This window comes from Danio aesculapii, chromosome 17, assembly GCF_903798145.1.
Source record: "Danio aesculapii chromosome 17, fDanAes4.1, whole genome shotgun sequence".
Classification (NCBI taxonomy): Eukaryota; Metazoa; Chordata; class Actinopteri; order Cypriniformes; family Danionidae; genus Danio; species Danio aesculapii.
Window position 1 is genome coordinate 32,866,326 of NC_079451.1, and position 18,717 is coordinate 32,885,042.

The window sequence follows — 18,717 nt, forward strand, 5'->3', positions numbered from 1 at the left end:
CTTTTTCTCTCACTAAAATTACAAAGGAATGGATATTTCATGTCTTTCACATTCTCTGCTGCTTCAACATCTACATATTTGGCTGCAGATAGATTCTAATGATATATTTTATGCTGCATTTGAGAAAGTATTTTGTTTAATCCTGTCCAATTTTTGAAAAGAACTGAATGTATAATACCTGCCTCATTTTCTGCTTTGGTAGATCAACATCACCCTCTAGTGTAGATATAAAGCAACAGCAACCTTGCATCTTTTATAGCATCACCACCATTTATATGTGCAAAGCAGTTTCTGTTGCATAAATATCAAATGACGAAGCATAGCTTAATAATATTCTCTTTTTTCAGAATATGCCCGGCCTGCACAATGGACTCCAACAGCACCGAGTTGGGCCTCTTCTCTCCATCCGACACCCTGGGAGTGGGAATGTACCCGGCTTCCACTCTGTGGCCACTGCTCCAGAACACAAGCCTCGTCAACCACACTGCTATTTTCAAGCTCAATGGGAGTAATTCAGAGGCTGAAGGTCAATCCTATGATCCTCTGGGTGGACACTCGCTCTGGCAGGTCATCCTCATCGTTGTCTTTACAGGCCTGCTCTCCCTTATTACTATTATCGGCAACATCTTGGTCATGGTGTCATTTAAGGTCAACCGACAGCTCAAAACGGTTAACAATTACTTCCTACTTAGCTTAGCCGTGGCAGATCTCATCATTGGGGTCATCTCTATGAACCTGTACACTGCCTACATCGTCATGGGCCAGTGGGCGATGGGAAACTGGGCATGTGACCTCTGGCTAGCCATAGACTACGTAGCCAGCAATGCATCTGTCATGAATCTGCTTGTCATTAGCTTTGACCGATATTTCTCCATTACGAGGCCTCTGACGTACCGTGCCAAACGTACCACCAAGCGAGCAGGAGTGATGATTGGCCTGGCATGGTTTGTGTCACTCATACTTTGGGCTCCTGCCATTTTGTTTTGGCAGTATTTCGTAGGACAAAGAACTGTTCCACAGGATAAATGCTACATTCAGTTTCTCTCCGAACCTATTATTACGTTTTGCACCGCAATGGCGGCGTTCTACCTGCCGGTTACAATAATGAGCGTTCTATACTGGCGAATATACAAAGAGACTGAAAACAGATCACGGGAACTTGCAGGACTGCAAGGTTCTGGTGGACGATTTGGAGGTGTCGAGCGACCACGCTTCCATCTCCATGCCACTAGGGGGAGCTCTAGGAGCTGCAGCAGCTTTGAATTGGGCCAGCCTGGTCATAAAAAAACCTCAGTTCACAGTCTGAGTGGGAGATTCCACTGTTGGGGATGGAAGTCTGGTGGCAGCGATAAAAGTGGGGTGAATCGGGAGGCAGATCAGAGCAGCAGTGACAGCTGGAACAACAATGACGCTGGACTTTCAGCTGATCACTCGGGTTCATCTGATGAAGATGAGAGCGCACCATCTACAACACGGGCCATCTTCTCCATCGTTCTCAGTCTGCCTGGCATGAGGGCCGCAGTGAACTCCCAGGTCACTTCCTGTGAGGAATTGGACACAGAAGAAGATCCTTTACGGTCACCCGAGGAGAAGGACAGCAGGGATGGCAGCATCTCACGCTCTGTCACCAACGGGAACAAGCGTTTTGTAGGTGGCATGAGTAAAGTTCAGTCAATGTCTGCAATACAGCCGACAACAGATCCCAACACAGACAGCACTAACACCACCATCAAATCTCCCTCAGCACCAATAACTTTCAAAGAGGCAGCTTTAGCAAAACGTTTTGCAGCTCGCGCAAGGACACAAATCACCAAGCGCAAACGCATGTCGCTAATAAAGGAAAAGAAAGCAGCACAGACTCTAAGCGCCATCCTCTTTGCTTTCATTATAACATGGACGCCTTATAACATCATGGTACTGGTAAACACTTTCTGCAATGGCTGCATACCTGAGAACCTCTGGGCGCTAGGTTATTGGCTATGCTATGTTAACAGTACAGTAAATCCTATGTGCTACGCACTTTGCAACAAAACTTTTCGTAGCACTTTCAAGATGATCCTGCTATGTCGCTGGGATCAGAAAAAAAGCAAGCCAAGCTTTCCGCAAAGACAGGCTGTGAGGTTTCACAGGCCCATACCGACAGACTCCACATAGCAGATGAAGAACAGTGAAGAAGCTAAAGTGCTAATGCTAAAATGAAAGATTCAAGGAGTGATTCCTCAAGACTCTGTATTATATACTCAAGCTTTAATATGTAAGTCTCGCTGTGGACGTGTAGTTCAGTGTCTTTGATCTTGGGTCACTTGGTCTTAACATTTTCAGACACTGGTCTGAGTGTACAACTGTGGTTTAGTGTACAACTGAGCAAGTGCAATTGCCATCTGTACTCCCTGTGGACTTTTGTATGCCTTTTACTAAATCTTCAGTGCCAACTTTCAGGAGTTCAGCGACATAAAAAAGTACATTTGAAATGTAGACTGTATATTTTGAATCTCTGAGAGTTTATCAGATGCGATACTCTTCAGATAATTGTTAAATATTTTGGGATTTAATATTTTATTCTTGTCAATAACCAGAAACTAAAATATGATTTTTAAATATTGCAATGTATATGAAGTATTTACGGTGAATAATAATTGTAAGATATTTCTTTTTGTACGTGAAATTTGCTGATTTCTGTGAAAACGTGCCACACAGAGGTTCAGTGCTGTCTCGGTAAGTGTAAGTGTTCTTCTGCAACATGTGAGCCACAGTTGAACAGTTTGTAGGATTTTCTCTCCTTTTGGTTATTCATAAACAGCACTTCCGTGAGCTGCTCTTGTATTATAAAAGCGTGGTTGTTTACATTTGTTTTGCTACAAGTATTTCAATAGCTATTATGTATGTTTTCAGTGCACACTGAATATATTTGTTTATGTTTGGAATGCCTTACGTTTGACTTTGAGATTGTGCACTGGTAATACTGGGCTAGCTGTGAAATCATTTATAAACCCTGAAGAATGTTTTTAACACTGTTTAAAGGACATTTTGACATCATTGTGCTGGGACATCATTTCATTTAAAGCCAAACTGTTTGCTCTATTGCCAGTTTAACAAAACTCAAATTATTTACATACAGACTGTTTTCTAGATAAAAAGCACACCAGATTTAGACCCATCAACCGAGCATGCATGTTTCTTCATCTCTAAGCTCTTTTGGCTCAGGGAGGAAAATAGGTAACACTTTACAATAACAGTACATGAATAATGATGTATTAATATGTAAACTAAACATTATTATAAACTAATGATGAGTTTTTGTGTGCGCTAATCATGAACTAACTTTAACTACAACATGAGTCACAAGAATTCATGTGTGAATAATGGGTACCCATATTACTTGTTAGTACTTGATTTTTTGTTAATTCATGTATTGATTACCACATACGTTTATGCTTAATTCAACCATCATGAACTCACGAGCTGTTAATGTATAATTATATTATGACTTTACTTGGAGGGTCACATCATTAATAACCCATTTTTAACTACTCATGAACTCCTTATGCACGTCCGTCTAGTGCATTTACACTTAATAACAATAGAAAAGTGTTCTGCCAACATCAACATGAACAGTTTAAACACTCATGTTCATAAGTAGTTAAAGATGGGTCAATGATAAGGTGCCCCCCCCAAGTAAAGTCATGACATAATAATACATAAACAGCTCATGAGTTTATGTTGGTTACACTTAGCTTAAACTTAAATGCTAATTGATACATTAATTAACAAGTACTATCAAGTAATTTAGGTAGCCGTTATCCACACATGAACTCATGAGACTCATGTTGTAGTTAAATTTAGTTCATGATTAGTACATGCCTTAACTCATCATTAGTTCATAATAATGTTTAGTTTACATATTAATACATCATTATTCATGTACTGTTATTGTTACCAGACAATAAAACCTTATAAAACACTTTTTACAATCAGTTTATTTAATTTGCCCACTAACATGTGGGCTTGCAGTACATGGAGTACATTGACATGTTTCTAAATTGTAATGCATATATCAAATGGTGTATTTTCCATCCTCAAGACAAATTATGTTCTTAAATTTTTTGTTAAAATTAACAGGTAAGGATTTAAAGCTAGATTGGAAATTACACAAATTTGACACCATTCTAGTGTTTTGAGGAAATCCCTGATTTGTAATTTACACACCATTTGTATTAGAGTAACAAAACTGTAACTTTTTGATATGTTTTTACATTTTACATTGCAAAAAAGGCTGTATGTTTTGTAAGGCCTTTTAAGATCAAAGTTAAATTGAGCTTCTGTGCGGTGTGTTGTATGTGACTGTGTTCTCGTTTAGTTCCAAATTGGCTGTGTAAAAGTTTAATGATAGAGTTACTGTCGGATGTTGTGATAACTGTTGAATGTTACAAAAATACAGCCCGATATGAAATGCATTTTTTTCCTCAGATTGTTTCTCAAAATAAATGTAACGTTTTAAATATACAACATTTTTGTGTGGACATGTTTGTTGGGTGGTATAAGGCCTAACATTGTGTGTTTCTGAAAGAAGATGCATCAGTTGCTATTGGCAGAATTTAATAGGAAGAAAGGCCATGTGATGACATTATTCATGTGATCTAGGAAGAGGAGCGGCCCAGCGAAAGTCACAAACACTTACTTGTTCCTTCAGAGCACTGGACTCCATCCAGGCAAGTATTTCTTCCAGTATTTTTGTATCTTTTCTATCTTGTTAGTAAGGTCTCCTGTTCATTCTTGATCCAGGTCAGATTGATTTGAATTAATAGTGACCTTCTAGACTAATCTTCTAGCCACAAATCAGAGCTTCTACACAACAAACTTATTTCAGGTATATATCCAAAAGTGTATCTGTATCTGACAAGACAAATCAAGAGTTTTGCGCTTTATCAACTGTTTTATTTTTTAAGTAAAGACCATGTTGAGCTAAACATCAATTCTATGTTCAATGGTTTTCTGTGTGTGTGTCTTCTGGGAAAATACTTGACTGCATGATTTATCAAACTTTGTTCAGTACTCATCTCATATAAAAATGTCACATATTCAGCAGGCATAGATAGAAGCAGAGTACAAGATAAACATTAATATTGGATAAATCTGTTGAGAGCTCATGGGTATGTGTCTGACGCCACAAGGTTAGAGGATAACGCTGATTTCAAGCCTGCTGGCCACAGTTGTACATTAGATTATGAGACCGGTCTTCAAGCTCACATGACGCTGCTTTGGCGCACTGTTTCTGTCACACACAAGTTATATTTCTGTGCTATTTTCAGACATTCGGTGTGGAGATTTGCCTGGATTAGACAGAAAGCAGATTAAAAAAATTGTTTGCACATTTTGATTAGTATTACATAAAATATTACATTTACAAGATTTTGTTTTTGTGAATGAAATATTGGTCAATGTTGTGGGTTATTTGTTTTATAACCAATATTTTATGTGCTTTATAGAATTAAGGCTTAATTTACTTTTCCAATGCAAAACAACTAGAAATAGGCAGGCGACATGGTGGCTCAGTGGTTAGCACTGTCACCTCACAGTAAGAAGGTCGCTGGTTGGAGTACTTTGTGGAGTTTACATGTTCTCCCCATGTTGCTCAGGTTTCCCACACAGTCCAAAGACATGCGCTATAGGTGAATTGAATTAACTAAATTGGTTATAGTGTATGTGTGTGAATGAGTGTGTATGGATGTTTCCCAGTACTGGGTTGCAGCTGCAAGGTCATCTGCTGTGTAAAACATATGCTGGATAAGTTGGCAGTTCCGGTGTGGCGACCCGTGATAAATAAAGGTACTAAGCCAAAGGAAAATGGATGAATGAACAAAAATAGGCGTCTATTAAAAGTAACAATGTTGTAAAGTAACTTTTAGGTGTGATGCAACACATTTTCTCAGTTTAAATTTATTTGTGTCCGTCCCTTAGGCCACAATAGCAGGAATCAAAATGCAGACCATTCAGACAATTGAGATGCAGTTACCTGTTCTCCGAGAGAGTTTCCACTCCTCACCCTTCAGAGAGAGAGCAAAAGAGCGCAGGAAGAGCAGCCTGTCAAATCTCATCAGAAGACAACAGCAACAGTTATTACGTGAGCAACAGCAGTCAATATTACATCAGAAACAACAGCCATCCTCACCCTTACAAGGCCACGCTGCACATGCTCAGTTGGTCCGCTCCTCTAGCAGCCCATTATGTGACCTGGCGGAGCAAATAGGCGAGCTAGAGAAAGTGAGAGGGATTGGTAGGCAGGGGGAGCTGTCTCACAGACAGTCCTCAGATACATCGTCACAGCCAGCATCATCACAACAGCTGCTGCCGGCGGTGAAGAGAGAGAGAGAGGGATTACTGAGGGAGGGGGAGAAAGTGCAAGGGAGCACTGAGAGGGAGAGAGAGGAGAAGAGAGAACGAGAAAGTCAATCTGAGCGCACACGTTCCCAGCATGGCCTGATCGCTAAAGGTGTTCGCCTTCTGAGGATCATGGGAAACCAGGAGGCTAAGCAGAAGAAGCCCACTGTCACGACTGGAGCAGAAGGCGATGGGAATGGAGCAGGCACTGAGGACCATGTCAGGAAGATTAAGAAAAGTAAATTATCAAGTGAATCAGGCAAGAAGAAATCCAAATCGGAGGGTTCCAAAGGTTCTGTGTTTTCCAACATCCGCATCCGAAAGGGCCTCTCCCGGAAAGTGTTGTCCAAAGAGGATGTACTGGATGGTGGGATTAGGATTAAGCCTGCTGATGCCAATGGCAACAGTAATGGTGGAATATCTGGTGATGAGTGTTGTACGCCTGACTCTAAGCAACTCACGGCTGAAAGTAGGCAGTCGACCCTGGACACCACAGAAGATGATGTTGAGAGAGAGACTGAGGGGTCGGGGTCAGATACAGACCTTTGCAGCTATCATTCAGCTGCCGAGGCTCAAGATCTGCTGTCGGATATCCAGAGAACTATCAGACAGATGGAGGGAGTTGGTGAGGGCCAAAACTGTCACTCTGTGGATAAGGAAAGACAAGTTGGGTTCGAAGGCCATGTTGAAGTCACTCAAGGTCCTACAAGAGGAAGTCTTGCTTGTGTGGGTGAACCGCAAAAGTTAGAAGGTGCATCTGACAGCAAAGATCCCAATCTGATATGTACTGGGGATACAGCAGGAAAGGTGATCACATCAAAATTAAAGGTAGAATCAGATAGGAAAGTTGCTGATATTCCAAATAAAGCTGAACATTTGATCAGTTTATCTAGTGACTACAGTATTCAGCATGCTGTACCAGAGACAAATAGTATTCAGGATGCAAGAGGTTTTACTCATTCAACAAGTAACTACAGTTTTCAGGACAATACAGGAACATCCACTTCCTACGAGAGTGCTGAAGAGATCTTGGAGAGTTCATCTTTATCATCTCCTCTTGAAGAGTGTCATTATGATAGCAATAGTCTGACTCAGAGCCTTGAAGTTGGTCTGAATTCGAGCAATCCCATGTCCAAAATCAACCGTCTCATTTTTGTTCCACAGAAGAGCATTAGTAGTGTAGAGCTGAACGTAGATGGTGATGGTCCGGTAGAGGAGGTAGACAGAGGATTTTCCACCCAACCGAGAAGGAAAAGCAGTACTGCGTCTATGACACAATGGTCATCTGAGAACTTTTTAGGCTCTGGGTCACGACCCCGTAGAACCTCCAGTGCAAACCTCGGGGTTAAACCTTATCCCACAATACAGACTTCTTATGTTAAAACAACCACCAGACAGCTCACCTCACCCATAATATCCCCATTCACCACACCTTCCCCAAGCCCTATGTGTCCTCGCAAGGTCGGCTTAGAGTTTGGAACTGGTCAAGGGTCGTACCGAGCCGGGAGCTGGAGAACACGAAGACAGCGATCCTGTAGCATTGCAGGTCCAGTGGGATGCCATGAGGAATGGTGTGAAGTCATACATGATCAGTCTGAACTTATTGAGAGTGGCTTCCAGACTGATAGATCCAGACAAACAACATCCACTTTTCCAGATGTGTTTTCAGGTGAGTCAATCTGTCAGCTTTTGTCCAGATTTTACATTGATTCAAGTCGGAACACAACAATAATCTGTAATACTTGACAAAAATTGGAGATAGTGTGCAGTTTAAGGTATTACTATTATTATTGGTCTTGAAACACAAATCCTGTAACATCAAGGCGGATATTTCTGATCCTGGAGAGAAAGGGCTGCTAGAAAGCTACAAGCAGGTGAGTTTTTATTATCAACATTGGATCACAGGACCGGAGTTAAACCCCTTCTATAAACTGCTGAGGTTTAAGGTTTAGGTTAGAGCTGGGGTAGAATCTTGAATTCTTATAAATGATATAATTTTCATTTGATCTTAATAACTTTCAGTTTGTTTTACAGTAAAGTTGTGTCTAGACCAACAAAAAGATGCTACACTCTAAAAAATGCTGGGTTGTGTTAAACCAACACTGGGTCAAATATTGACAACTCAACTTTGAGTTAAAGCAATGGTCTCAAACGCAATTCCTGGAGGGCTGTAGCTCTGCTTAGTCTCCCACCTACTCCAACTCACACCTGCTTAATAGTCTCTAGTAGTCTTGAACACCTGCGGGAGCTGCGGGACTCCAGGAATCAAGTTTGAGACCTATGAATCAATTGACCCTTCACTAAGCCACGCCCGAAAACTGCCACACACCAATCGTGGCTTAGCAACCATAGCTACGCGCAGGAGGTCTATCAAGTTTTCGAGCGAGGGAAACAAGCCAAAGCATTGCACATATGGGTTGTGCAAATCTGAGACCCGGTATCCTAAAAGTTTGGAAGGGGTGGTGGAATTTTTTTCCCTTTCCAAAACCTAAACCCAAGGGGAGAAATGCAAGCTGTGTGAGGGGTGCTAAAAGAGCAGAGTTAAGTGGGTTTTGTTTTTGATATTCCTGACACATTCAGGGATAGACGGCAAAAACTCTCTTAACACACCTCTTACCGTAAAAAGATCTAAACTGCGTTTCATACAAAAATACGAAGCAGGTTATGTTTCACAGCTGTCTTTTTCTTTTTTGCTTAATATTATGAGCACTGCTCCATTTGAGCCCTCACAATAGCTGTAAGATCGAGCACAATTCAATCAATATTTCCATCTGTTTTAAGCTACGAATATTTTAAATTACATATCAACAAAACAAAACCGAGATGTGATCACAAACTGAGCACTTGCGATCAATATACTTCACCCGCAGCTGTTTTTCAGTCATTTATATCCCTCATGTCCATGTCAGAGCGACAATTCATTAATGTTTTCGTCTGTCTTTTGGAGATTTAGTTGATGCGTGTTTCCTTTAGTCGATCAGGCTTTTTGGTTAAAAAAGAGAGATCACGATTTAATTTGTTATTATTAGATTATTTTTTTAATTTCACTTATCCTGTTGTGCATGAACTAAGCTGTTAAATGGTCAGTGTATGAGGCGGCTAGGCTAACCTAGCTTCAATTTTGATTAAATTATTTTCTAATCGCTTACATATTAAGTCGTGAATATACACCTGCAAAGCATACTGCAGTCCTTTTTTGTCTGGCTTTCTCAGATATTTCACCTGTTCGCTAATTATATCCCTAGGAATGTCTGGCACCGGCACATACATATTGTAATAGACGTGGCAGGCATGAAAGCTTGACAGGCATAACAACAGTAACTAAGTAGGGTGGGGCTTAGCAAAGGGTCAATTAAATTGAATGGGTTTGTCCACATTTGACCTGATGTTGGGTTACAAACGGGCAGAATTTTTTCAGAGCATAATAGAACATACCTTGACAAAACATATTTAGCAAAATCATGGTCAGAGAAGATTTTTTTCATCTCTGATCCCATGAACTGCTAAGATGTATAATTCCATGTCATATGAGGAGATAATATCATAGTGTGTTGCTACGACATGACATAAATCCCTCTTTTTTCTTTTCTTTATTCTACTTCACTCTCGTCAAGGTTCAGTGAGCAGTCAAAAAAATATAAAATCTGGCTCTCAAATATGCATACTACACACACACATAGTCCCACAGAAACACGCACAGACTCACATTAGCTACTGGCAAAGAAAGCTCTGGCTTCTGCTTCATTGAGTCGGAGTGCCACAGGAAGTCACTAAAATACACACTTGTGTAACAACACACACACAAACACATTTTTTATATGGTTTATGCATAGAGTCTGGTTTTGACAAACTGTTTATGAAGCTGACACCAGGATAGATCAGATGTTAGGGAAGAAAATATAAATAAAAGGAAGATATGGACACTATTGAATATATTTTGTTTTGGTTTTACTTCCTACCTAGATACATACTGTAGCTATCTACAGTATATCCAAATGTGTAAAGTATTTATGAAGACACATAAATATTAATGCTAATTGAACCAATAAAAGTGGTTTAATGAAAATATTATGTTGAAACTATAGTACTTATCTGAGGCCTCAAACAAAACTACTCAGCATATATAAGTACACCCCTCACAAATCTATCTTTTAAAGTCATATTTTCAATATGAAGCTACTGTATACAATATTATATTTGTGCATATACATTAGAATTAGTCAGTACTGAAGCCAAATCTTGGTCTTATCTAACAAAATAACTTACGATAATGGTCCAAAAACTGGTACACCCAATTTGTTTTGAATTTAATTGTATTATCTTTCAATTTCTAAATATGTTTGGTGACTAAAACATTATTTTAATAAATATGTCTGTTTAATACATCTTTTTTGTTTAAATGCACCAAAATACACAGCCTTTATTCACTGAGAAATGGATAAAAATATTCAGTTTCAAAATGGGGTGTGCTCAGTTATTCTGAGCACTGTAAATAGTTGTTCTTGAAAGCATTAGCAGGTTTTTTAACTTTGTTTCTAGGTCAATTATTAAAAATCTGAAAACATTCAGGTTTTGTTCATCCACAAATACCTTTTTTTGTGTGCTTGATATGCAATATATAACAAGAAAATAAGAGTTGTGTTTTGTATTTAGCTTTTTTTCCCTCCAACTAATCAATGCTACACAGAAATCTGCCTCTGTACAGAGGATGAGCTATTGAGTTTGTGTCCATCTGATAAATGAGAGAGAGAATGTTTAACTGTATCTTCAGGCTCGGGGTGGAGAAATTCTCCTTTTAGAAAAACACACATGCACTACACACATCAATTCACCAAATGAAATGGCACAGTTTCCACTTTATTTGCTTTCTGGCTCAAAGCATCACTTTCCAGTCACTCTAAACAGGGTCAGAGACCAACAATGAATTAAATGAATAGTATAGTATAACATATGAAACCTAAGCAGTTAAAAACAATTGCAGCTGTTTTCACTCTCAAATGTTTTCCCCCTCTGTGTGTCTTTCAATTGGACCCCTGCAGGTAGCTCTCTGTTAGAGAGGTGTTTTGTACAGTGGGGTTCTTCTAAAGATGACGGTGCTATGCAGGACATCGAGAGATTCTGTTCTCGTATTCTGGATCTGGGGATTTTACAGCCCTTCAGTGACTGCATTAGGGAGCCATCCACAGGAAGTGACGTCACAGATAAGCCCACTTTCAATGTATGACCATCTAGTTGTTTCTTGATTTAAGAAGTTCACCCAAAATGTTAAATGTGCTGTTCATCTACACACTCTGAAGTTTTTAAAGATATGGGTGATTTTCTTTTTTAATTCAGTCTAATATAAAGAAGTTGTTCAGCTGAAATTACAGTCCTGATTTGTAAAATCCATCTCACTATATGTCACTTTTTGAGACTACAGACAAAACTAAATTAATAGCTTAATTATTTCATTTGTAAATGCTCACATAGACGTCATTATGCATTATTATGAGTTTCTTGCACAGACTGAGTTGATCTTTACCAAAGATTGTGATTTATTAACAGGAGCCTTTAAATAAGTTACGGATATTAATATAAGTATCACCTGTACATATTTTTTTTTTTACTTTCGATATGCTGGTAGCAGTTTGTTTTTTATTCTATGAATCACCAATGGGTTCAAGGTTTCTGCTAAAAATGTTCTTTAAAGGTGCAGTAGGTAATCTGTTAAAATACTAACTGGTTAGCATAATATCTTTGAAACACAGTCCCAGCCCTTCAAAACCACGTCTCCTGATATCATAAACATACACCTTAAAGATGACAGAAGACAACCCTCTAGATCATGTCATTCACCAGTAAGAAAACTTTATATTACTTTATGATACGACAAGTCCAAACTAATTATATCTAGCACGTTTTCAGTTAGCAAGCAAGTACTACTGTATGTTTAGCGGTTGGCTGGCGGTGTGCAGATATTACACTTATTACTAAGCCATGCTTATGTTATTTCAGACCGAATATTCAGAGCCGCATGGTAAACAATATAGGGAGCGCATCACAGGTTGTCATTGTTCAAAAATTAACCAACGTAAAACCAACTTCACCTCAGTAAAGCAGGCTAGGCGGAATAGCGCTGTTTACTAATGTTTTATTGTAAACTAAATAAAAATCTACATTATCGATGCTGTAAAAAGTCCCTTATGAAACTGAAAATAGTCAATAGTCAATCTTTCGCTGGAAGATTTCAGTTGCTGAACACTTCTGTGCATATAACGCGTTCATTACACAACAAAATATATTGAAGCTTTGAATGCCTAAAAGAGTTTTAAAACAGAACATTACCTGTCTAAAAGAAATACTTCAGCCATGGTGTCATCCTTACTTCAGGGTGCAAAAGTAACTGCAATACTAAGTCAGGGTTTTAAAGTTTTGATTTTGCGTTTGTTTTTACCAGTCACTCTTTCTCTCTCTCGTGTGCACATGAATGCGTGTGCACATCCAAATGGCAGATCTGCGCAACAGCTGCAGATGTACAAAACTACATTTGTTGACAGACAGTTTGGTCTACTTATCAGAATTATGGGAATTGTTGGCCTGACAAATTTTAATTGATTAACTTTTTCAGTCTTATGCCTTACCCAGGATATAATAATACATATAATACATTTAGATCATTTACTTTAATCGTTACTATTGGAATGTGACGAGACTTCAACCAGCACAACAAAAAATGTTTCTGAAGACAATCACCTACTGCACCTTTAATGTTCTGCTGGAGTGAAAAAAAGTCACCTACACCTTGACCCACTTAAAGTGATAATGTATAATTTATTAAAAATCACAGTCTGCCACATGTCTTTTAATACCAAAGGGTTGTCAAATTGTTCATGCTGATTATTATATAATTTTACTAAAAAATGTACATGAACATTTTAAACTAAATATAATTCCTGAGCAGGAACGTAAATGTATCCTTCCAGATTATAATTATGATTTTTTTCTATAATTAATCAAATCTGAAACCATGCATCGTTTAGTACAGGTTTTCTCTGTGAGCTCAGCACTGAATTGCATTAGGAAGAAACAGAAAAGCTGTTGATGAGTGTTACTAAAACTGTGCCAGATTTCACACATTTTTTATCACTTTGCTGAACAACCTACAGAGTTAATTCTGCCCTAGCAGATGTGAGATGAGCTCAGCAGGGTAACTTTGACGTTTGATACAGAGGAAGCAATGTACATTGTGTTTTTTTATCATCATGTTCACAACAAAATAGTGAGGAATAGTAAAATAGTGAGGAAAAATCCTGCTTAGCATGTTGGGATTCTTGGTTCAGTGTTGTAATGCAATATATGAATGAATAGCCTGTTTCTGTTTGGCCACCCCATGTGACCTCAACCTCTTTGCTCCTCCAGCCGAAGCAGATTTGTGTCTAAACAGATGAACGTTTAACATCGCTTCTGTAACTCTCCCTATCCTCCCTTCTATGTTAATACACACACCTCCTAACATGCTTCAGCAGTGTGAACACACATTATATGGTCTGTGGATATGTGTTTACTGACTACTTTCACAAACATGCAGAAATACTGTGCTTGTGTGTGCTTAAATGGACACATCTGCATGCATAAGCCATCTGACTGGATTACGTAAGATGGGTCACATGGTTTTTGTTGCTGTCCCATCCTTGTGTTTATTTCTGAAGGTAGCAAAGACTGAATTCATTAGCTGTTTTTATTCTGTACAGCTGTCTATTTGTGTATTTTTACACACACATACTGTATAAATTAATTTCTGTCACCCATCCATGTGTAGCACATCATTTGGGATGTTTTACACTATTTGTGCTAGCAAAAACAACTTAGACTTTAGTTTGACTCGTGTGATTTAGCCCTGTCAGGCTGAAAGCCAAATAATGACTCTTAATGGCTGTGGAAATTAAACCTCTTCAATTTATTGTGCAAATGAGAATGTAAATGAGGTGGTGCTGTATTAATAATGATCTGCAGATGAAACACACAATTATGCATCACTCACTACATTTGAATGTAGTAAAAATATCTTTCAGTTCCAAAGTATTATTTCAAAAACACTTAAGTACACTTCTGTTGATTTAATTGCCCCTTATTATTTCATTATTCTTATCCGGCAGTTTTATTTCTCTGAATTTGCCCTTGACCATTATCTAGCTGGCTGCCATCATTTAATTTCTTCCTTTCTATAACGTAGCGTCTTATTGTTTTCTGTTCTGTTTTGTTCAGGTCTACACTTTTCAGTTTTTATTTTAGACAGTGAATCACAGCTGAGCTCGGACTAAAGACGATCTGTTTACAACTGGTTGTAACATCAGAAATTTATTTCAAAATTATTCTTGTGATAAATAATGTGAAGTATGAGATTCTTTAAATAGTTGCTTTCTAAACTCTATATTAACTGAAACACATTTTTAAGCTAAACATAACTCAGATTTTTACATGGCATCAAATGCATTTGAAACAAATGTAACCTGATTTCTTTTCATGATTGTGGTGTGTAAAACCTTTTCATCCTGATTTTTATTCAAGGACAAATAATTCCGTCAGCCTATTACATTTGACTCTTGCTGAAAGTGACACCTGGTGGCCGAGTTTGAAACCGCATGCTAATATTAGCTAGCCGTCATTTTGTTGTGTTGCCTCTTGAAGAGAAAGCCATTTAAAAAGAAAACAGTGTTTTAAAAGAGAAAGAAAACAAAAACAAGAAATCTCACTAATAACATTTAATTTCATTGTGTGGAAAGATTGGATTCTTAAAAAGGGGTCTTTAAAACAAAGTTGTGAGTAAATGAATCTTAATTTCTAAAACTATTCACAATGACCCTGTTGTGATGGCAGACCATGACATAATACTGTGATTTCACTGCCTGTGATTTCAATAAGACATAGAGAGTATTATTGTTATTATGTGGGATCATTGTCTAGAGACAGATTCATTATTTCATTCGACCAATGTCACAGTCTCATATAATAAATGATCTCTCTGTCTATTTATCTCTGTCTATCTATCTATCTATCTATCTATCTATCTATCTATCTATCTATCTATCTATCTATCTATCTATCTATCTATCTATCTATCTATCTATCTATCTGTCTGTCTGTCTGTCTGTCTGTCTGTCTGTCTGTCTGTCTGTCTGTCTGTCTGTCTGTCTGTCTGTCTGTCTGTCTGTCTGTCTGTCTGTCTGTCCGTCTGTCTGTCCTGACAGTATTTACTTTAATTTTCTGACTTTCTAAGTTGGGACCACCATATAGAACACATTTTACAGTATACTCTCATGTACACAGGAGCACGCCCTGCTATAAAAAAAAAAAAAAAACAGTATATGCTGGTAAGGTATGCTTTGGTATGCTGGATTTGTTGGTTTCAATGCTGGTTTTGCCGGTCTTGCTGGTATCAGTGCTGGTCTCAATGCTGGTCTTGCTGGGCTCAGTGCTGGTCCTGACCAGCATTAAGATCAGCATTAAAACCAGCAAGGCCAGCATCGAGACCAGTAAAACTAGCATTGAACCCAGCAAGACCAGCATACAAGCATCAAAACATACCTTACCAGCATATGCTTTTTTCCGCAGAGTGGACATACACAATTTTACAGATGTGACACTGCACCATAAAATAATAAATGTCTTTTGTAAAAGATATTTACAACAACTGAACGCTGAATACATATTTTCATTGATAGGCTATATGGTTTAACAGTATTTGGACAATGCATGGCTGAAATACAGCTATTTAGATTAAGTCATGAAACTAAGGGTTCATAAAAAAGAAAAATATTTAGAAAATGACCCTTAAAATTGTCTATATGAAGCCCTTAACAATGTGTATTAGCCTACTAAATATAAGTATATTATAATTATATGTGTACGTTTTTAAATATTTACAGTCAGGCATTTACAAAATGTCTTTAGAACATGATCTTTATTTAATATACTAATGATTTTTGCCATAAAAGAGACTTCTATAATTTAGACTCTGTGCAGCATAAGATACCAGGTCCAGGGTTACATATTAAAAGTACATATGCACAGAAACAGTTTTTGTTCATTTGCAATCAGATATTAACCAGGAAAAATGAAAATTATATACAACCTTGTTAAACCCAGTTTGTAGCCTTTATCTTTGAAATATGTACAATCATGCAGTGCAACACTGCAGCACGTCTTTACCGAATGACATGTTCACTGCATGCTTAAGCAAACCCCCACTGATGTGAACGGACAGCCTTGCGAATAGCCTTTCAGATTGTATGTTTGAGCATGCTGGTAGTGTCAGCAAGACTAATGCTGTGCATTATTCCCGGTTTGGTCAGTTGTGTTTTTCTTTCAGTCTACCAGCAGAGGTCCCTCTTCACACACAGTTTTGCCTCCAAATATTTTTTTTTCTTGCTGTTTGATCAAGAAAGAAGCCCCAGGAACTGGATGCTAATTTTAGATTCTTGTATGCTTTTTTAAAAAGTTTCTTGCCATAATCAGCTCTTTTAATGCCAGCTCTCTGTTTCTGTTGCACACTTACAGAAGGATCAATTGTACACCTGGGCTCCAATGGGTCAGCATGACATCAGAACACCTGGGCGGTTGCAAAGAATGTGGCCTCCGACCCTTACTGCTGCACAGGTGCGAGTATGAGATCAAATATGATGTTTTATACCCACAGTGAGAATATAGTCTACAGCCATTAATGGCAATGTTATGTTTTTAAGATGTTGACTCTTGGATGTTGGCGATGGAACAAAATTCCGTCTCTATGATACATTTTACATTTAACAAAAACTGTCATTAGCTGTCATTATTGGCAATGTTATGTTTTTAAGATGTTGGCTCTTGGATGTTGGCTATGGAAGAAAAAATTCCATCTCAATGATACATTTTACATTTAACAAAAACTACTTTTTGTTATCTTTTCGCTGCCAGCCTGGCAGTATCAACACATTTTTTGTAAGGGCAGCAATAAATGTTCCAAAAATGACCATGGTATTATTTTTTGTACATTTGATAATGGTAAATATTAAAGTGCATTGTTATCACCATCTGATACAACTTAAGTGTACCAGACAAATATTATGCTGTGACTGGACATGGTTATTGCCCATGGTAAAATCCTGTTTTCCAAAAATGCAGTATAAAAATCTCATGGTATTATATATAAATTTATTATATTAACATCTGATACTGTATAATAACTGCAATTGAACCACCCCAGAATAATACTACTGAATAATTCCATTACCATGTTTGTAAAAGCGTTATGTACTCTAACATAAATTTGGTTTTGTCTACTGTCCCTTTATGTCTATGTTGGTTTGTATAAACTCTCAACTAGTTTTAAACACCCTTCTGCTGCTCATAATGTATTTAACACCTCACAAGCCATACTTGTCTTTAGAGTTGCTATGAGATCCTTTGTAAACAGCATCCTAACAGCATCTTATCCAGATCTAAACATCTGTCCAACAGACACAGTGGCTGCCATTGCATTTTAAGATTCACCGTGTTTGAGTTCTGAAATGATAAATGACTGCTCGCATTCCAGTGTTCAAAGCACACACGCAACACCTTATGTTACAGTTTATTGCTCATGTTTCTGGTTGGAATATTCTTTAATGGCGTTTTGTTGCAATTCGCCCCCTAGTGGTTAGATTTTTCTTGCTTAATATAATGATTTGCAATAACTACAGTAAAATACTGTACAATATGCCCTGGTAAATATATGACCAAAACAAATTGCATGAAGGAACTTTGTTGGCTACTAATCAATCTAGAATTCTTGAGGCCTGGAGGTCTGGAGCCACAATTTTCCAAACCTCCCTGACAGTGGAGGAAGATTTTGTGAATGAAAGCATCTCCCCAAACTCCATGTCAATCTGACAGGGCCCTAACATGTAACCAGACTCCATGTGTGTGATATGTTCTCCCCCAACCCTTCGTACAGACCCACACAAGCTCTTTGAAGCCGTTTGAAGCTGTGTAATAGAAAGGCAAAAACCCTTCCCTCCTCATTCCCAGAGACTCTGCGGCTCGATTTTTAGGAGTCCTCAGAGACGACTTCTGGAGTCTAGACTTGTTGGACTTCCTTGACCCTCGCTGCCAGATTGTATGTGTGCGTGACGAAGTTCGCCTCTGTGTGTTTATTACCATGTTTTTGTGTTTGCCAAGTGCATCCCTTGTGTGTCAATTTTAGCACGTCTGGCTGTGGCGGTTCATTCATTTCCCTTGGTTCACTTTCTTGTCTTCATCCAGGAAACACTGCTATGTTTTCCTGATCAGCCAAAGTGCTTTTATTGACTTGTGGGATGCCACATGCGTGCCTGGTCTGTGTTA

The 18,717-nt window shown here is 38.3% G+C and overlaps 2 protein-coding genes across 3 annotated transcripts in view; both read left to right on the forward strand.

Moving 5' to 3' along the window:
- The window catches only part of chrm3a (cholinergic receptor, muscarinic 3a), a 148,136-nt gene extending 144,808 nt beyond the window's left edge, over positions 1–3,328 (forward strand). The window contains exon 3 of the mRNA XM_056476706.1: positions 348–3,328. Coding sequence (XP_056332681.1) covers positions 367–2,154 — 1,788 coding nt within the window. The 5' untranslated portion in view covers positions 348–366 and the 3' untranslated portion in view covers positions 2,155–3,328. The remainder of the gene's footprint in view (positions 1–347) is intronic.
- A 2,636-nt stretch (positions 3,329–5,964) lies between these two features.
- Positions 5,965–18,717, forward strand: part of fmn2a (formin 2a) — a 63,311-nt gene continuing 50,558 nt past the window's right edge. For both annotated transcript variants that reach the window (XM_056476704.1, XM_056476705.1), the window contains exons 1-3: positions 5,965–8,047; positions 11,418–11,596; positions 16,915–17,013. In XM_056476704.1, coding sequence (XP_056332679.1) covers positions 5,980–8,047; positions 11,418–11,596; positions 16,915–17,013 — 2,346 coding nt within the window. In that variant the 5' untranslated portion in view covers positions 5,965–5,979. The remainder of the gene's footprint in view (positions 8,048–11,417; positions 11,597–16,914; positions 17,014–18,717) is intronic.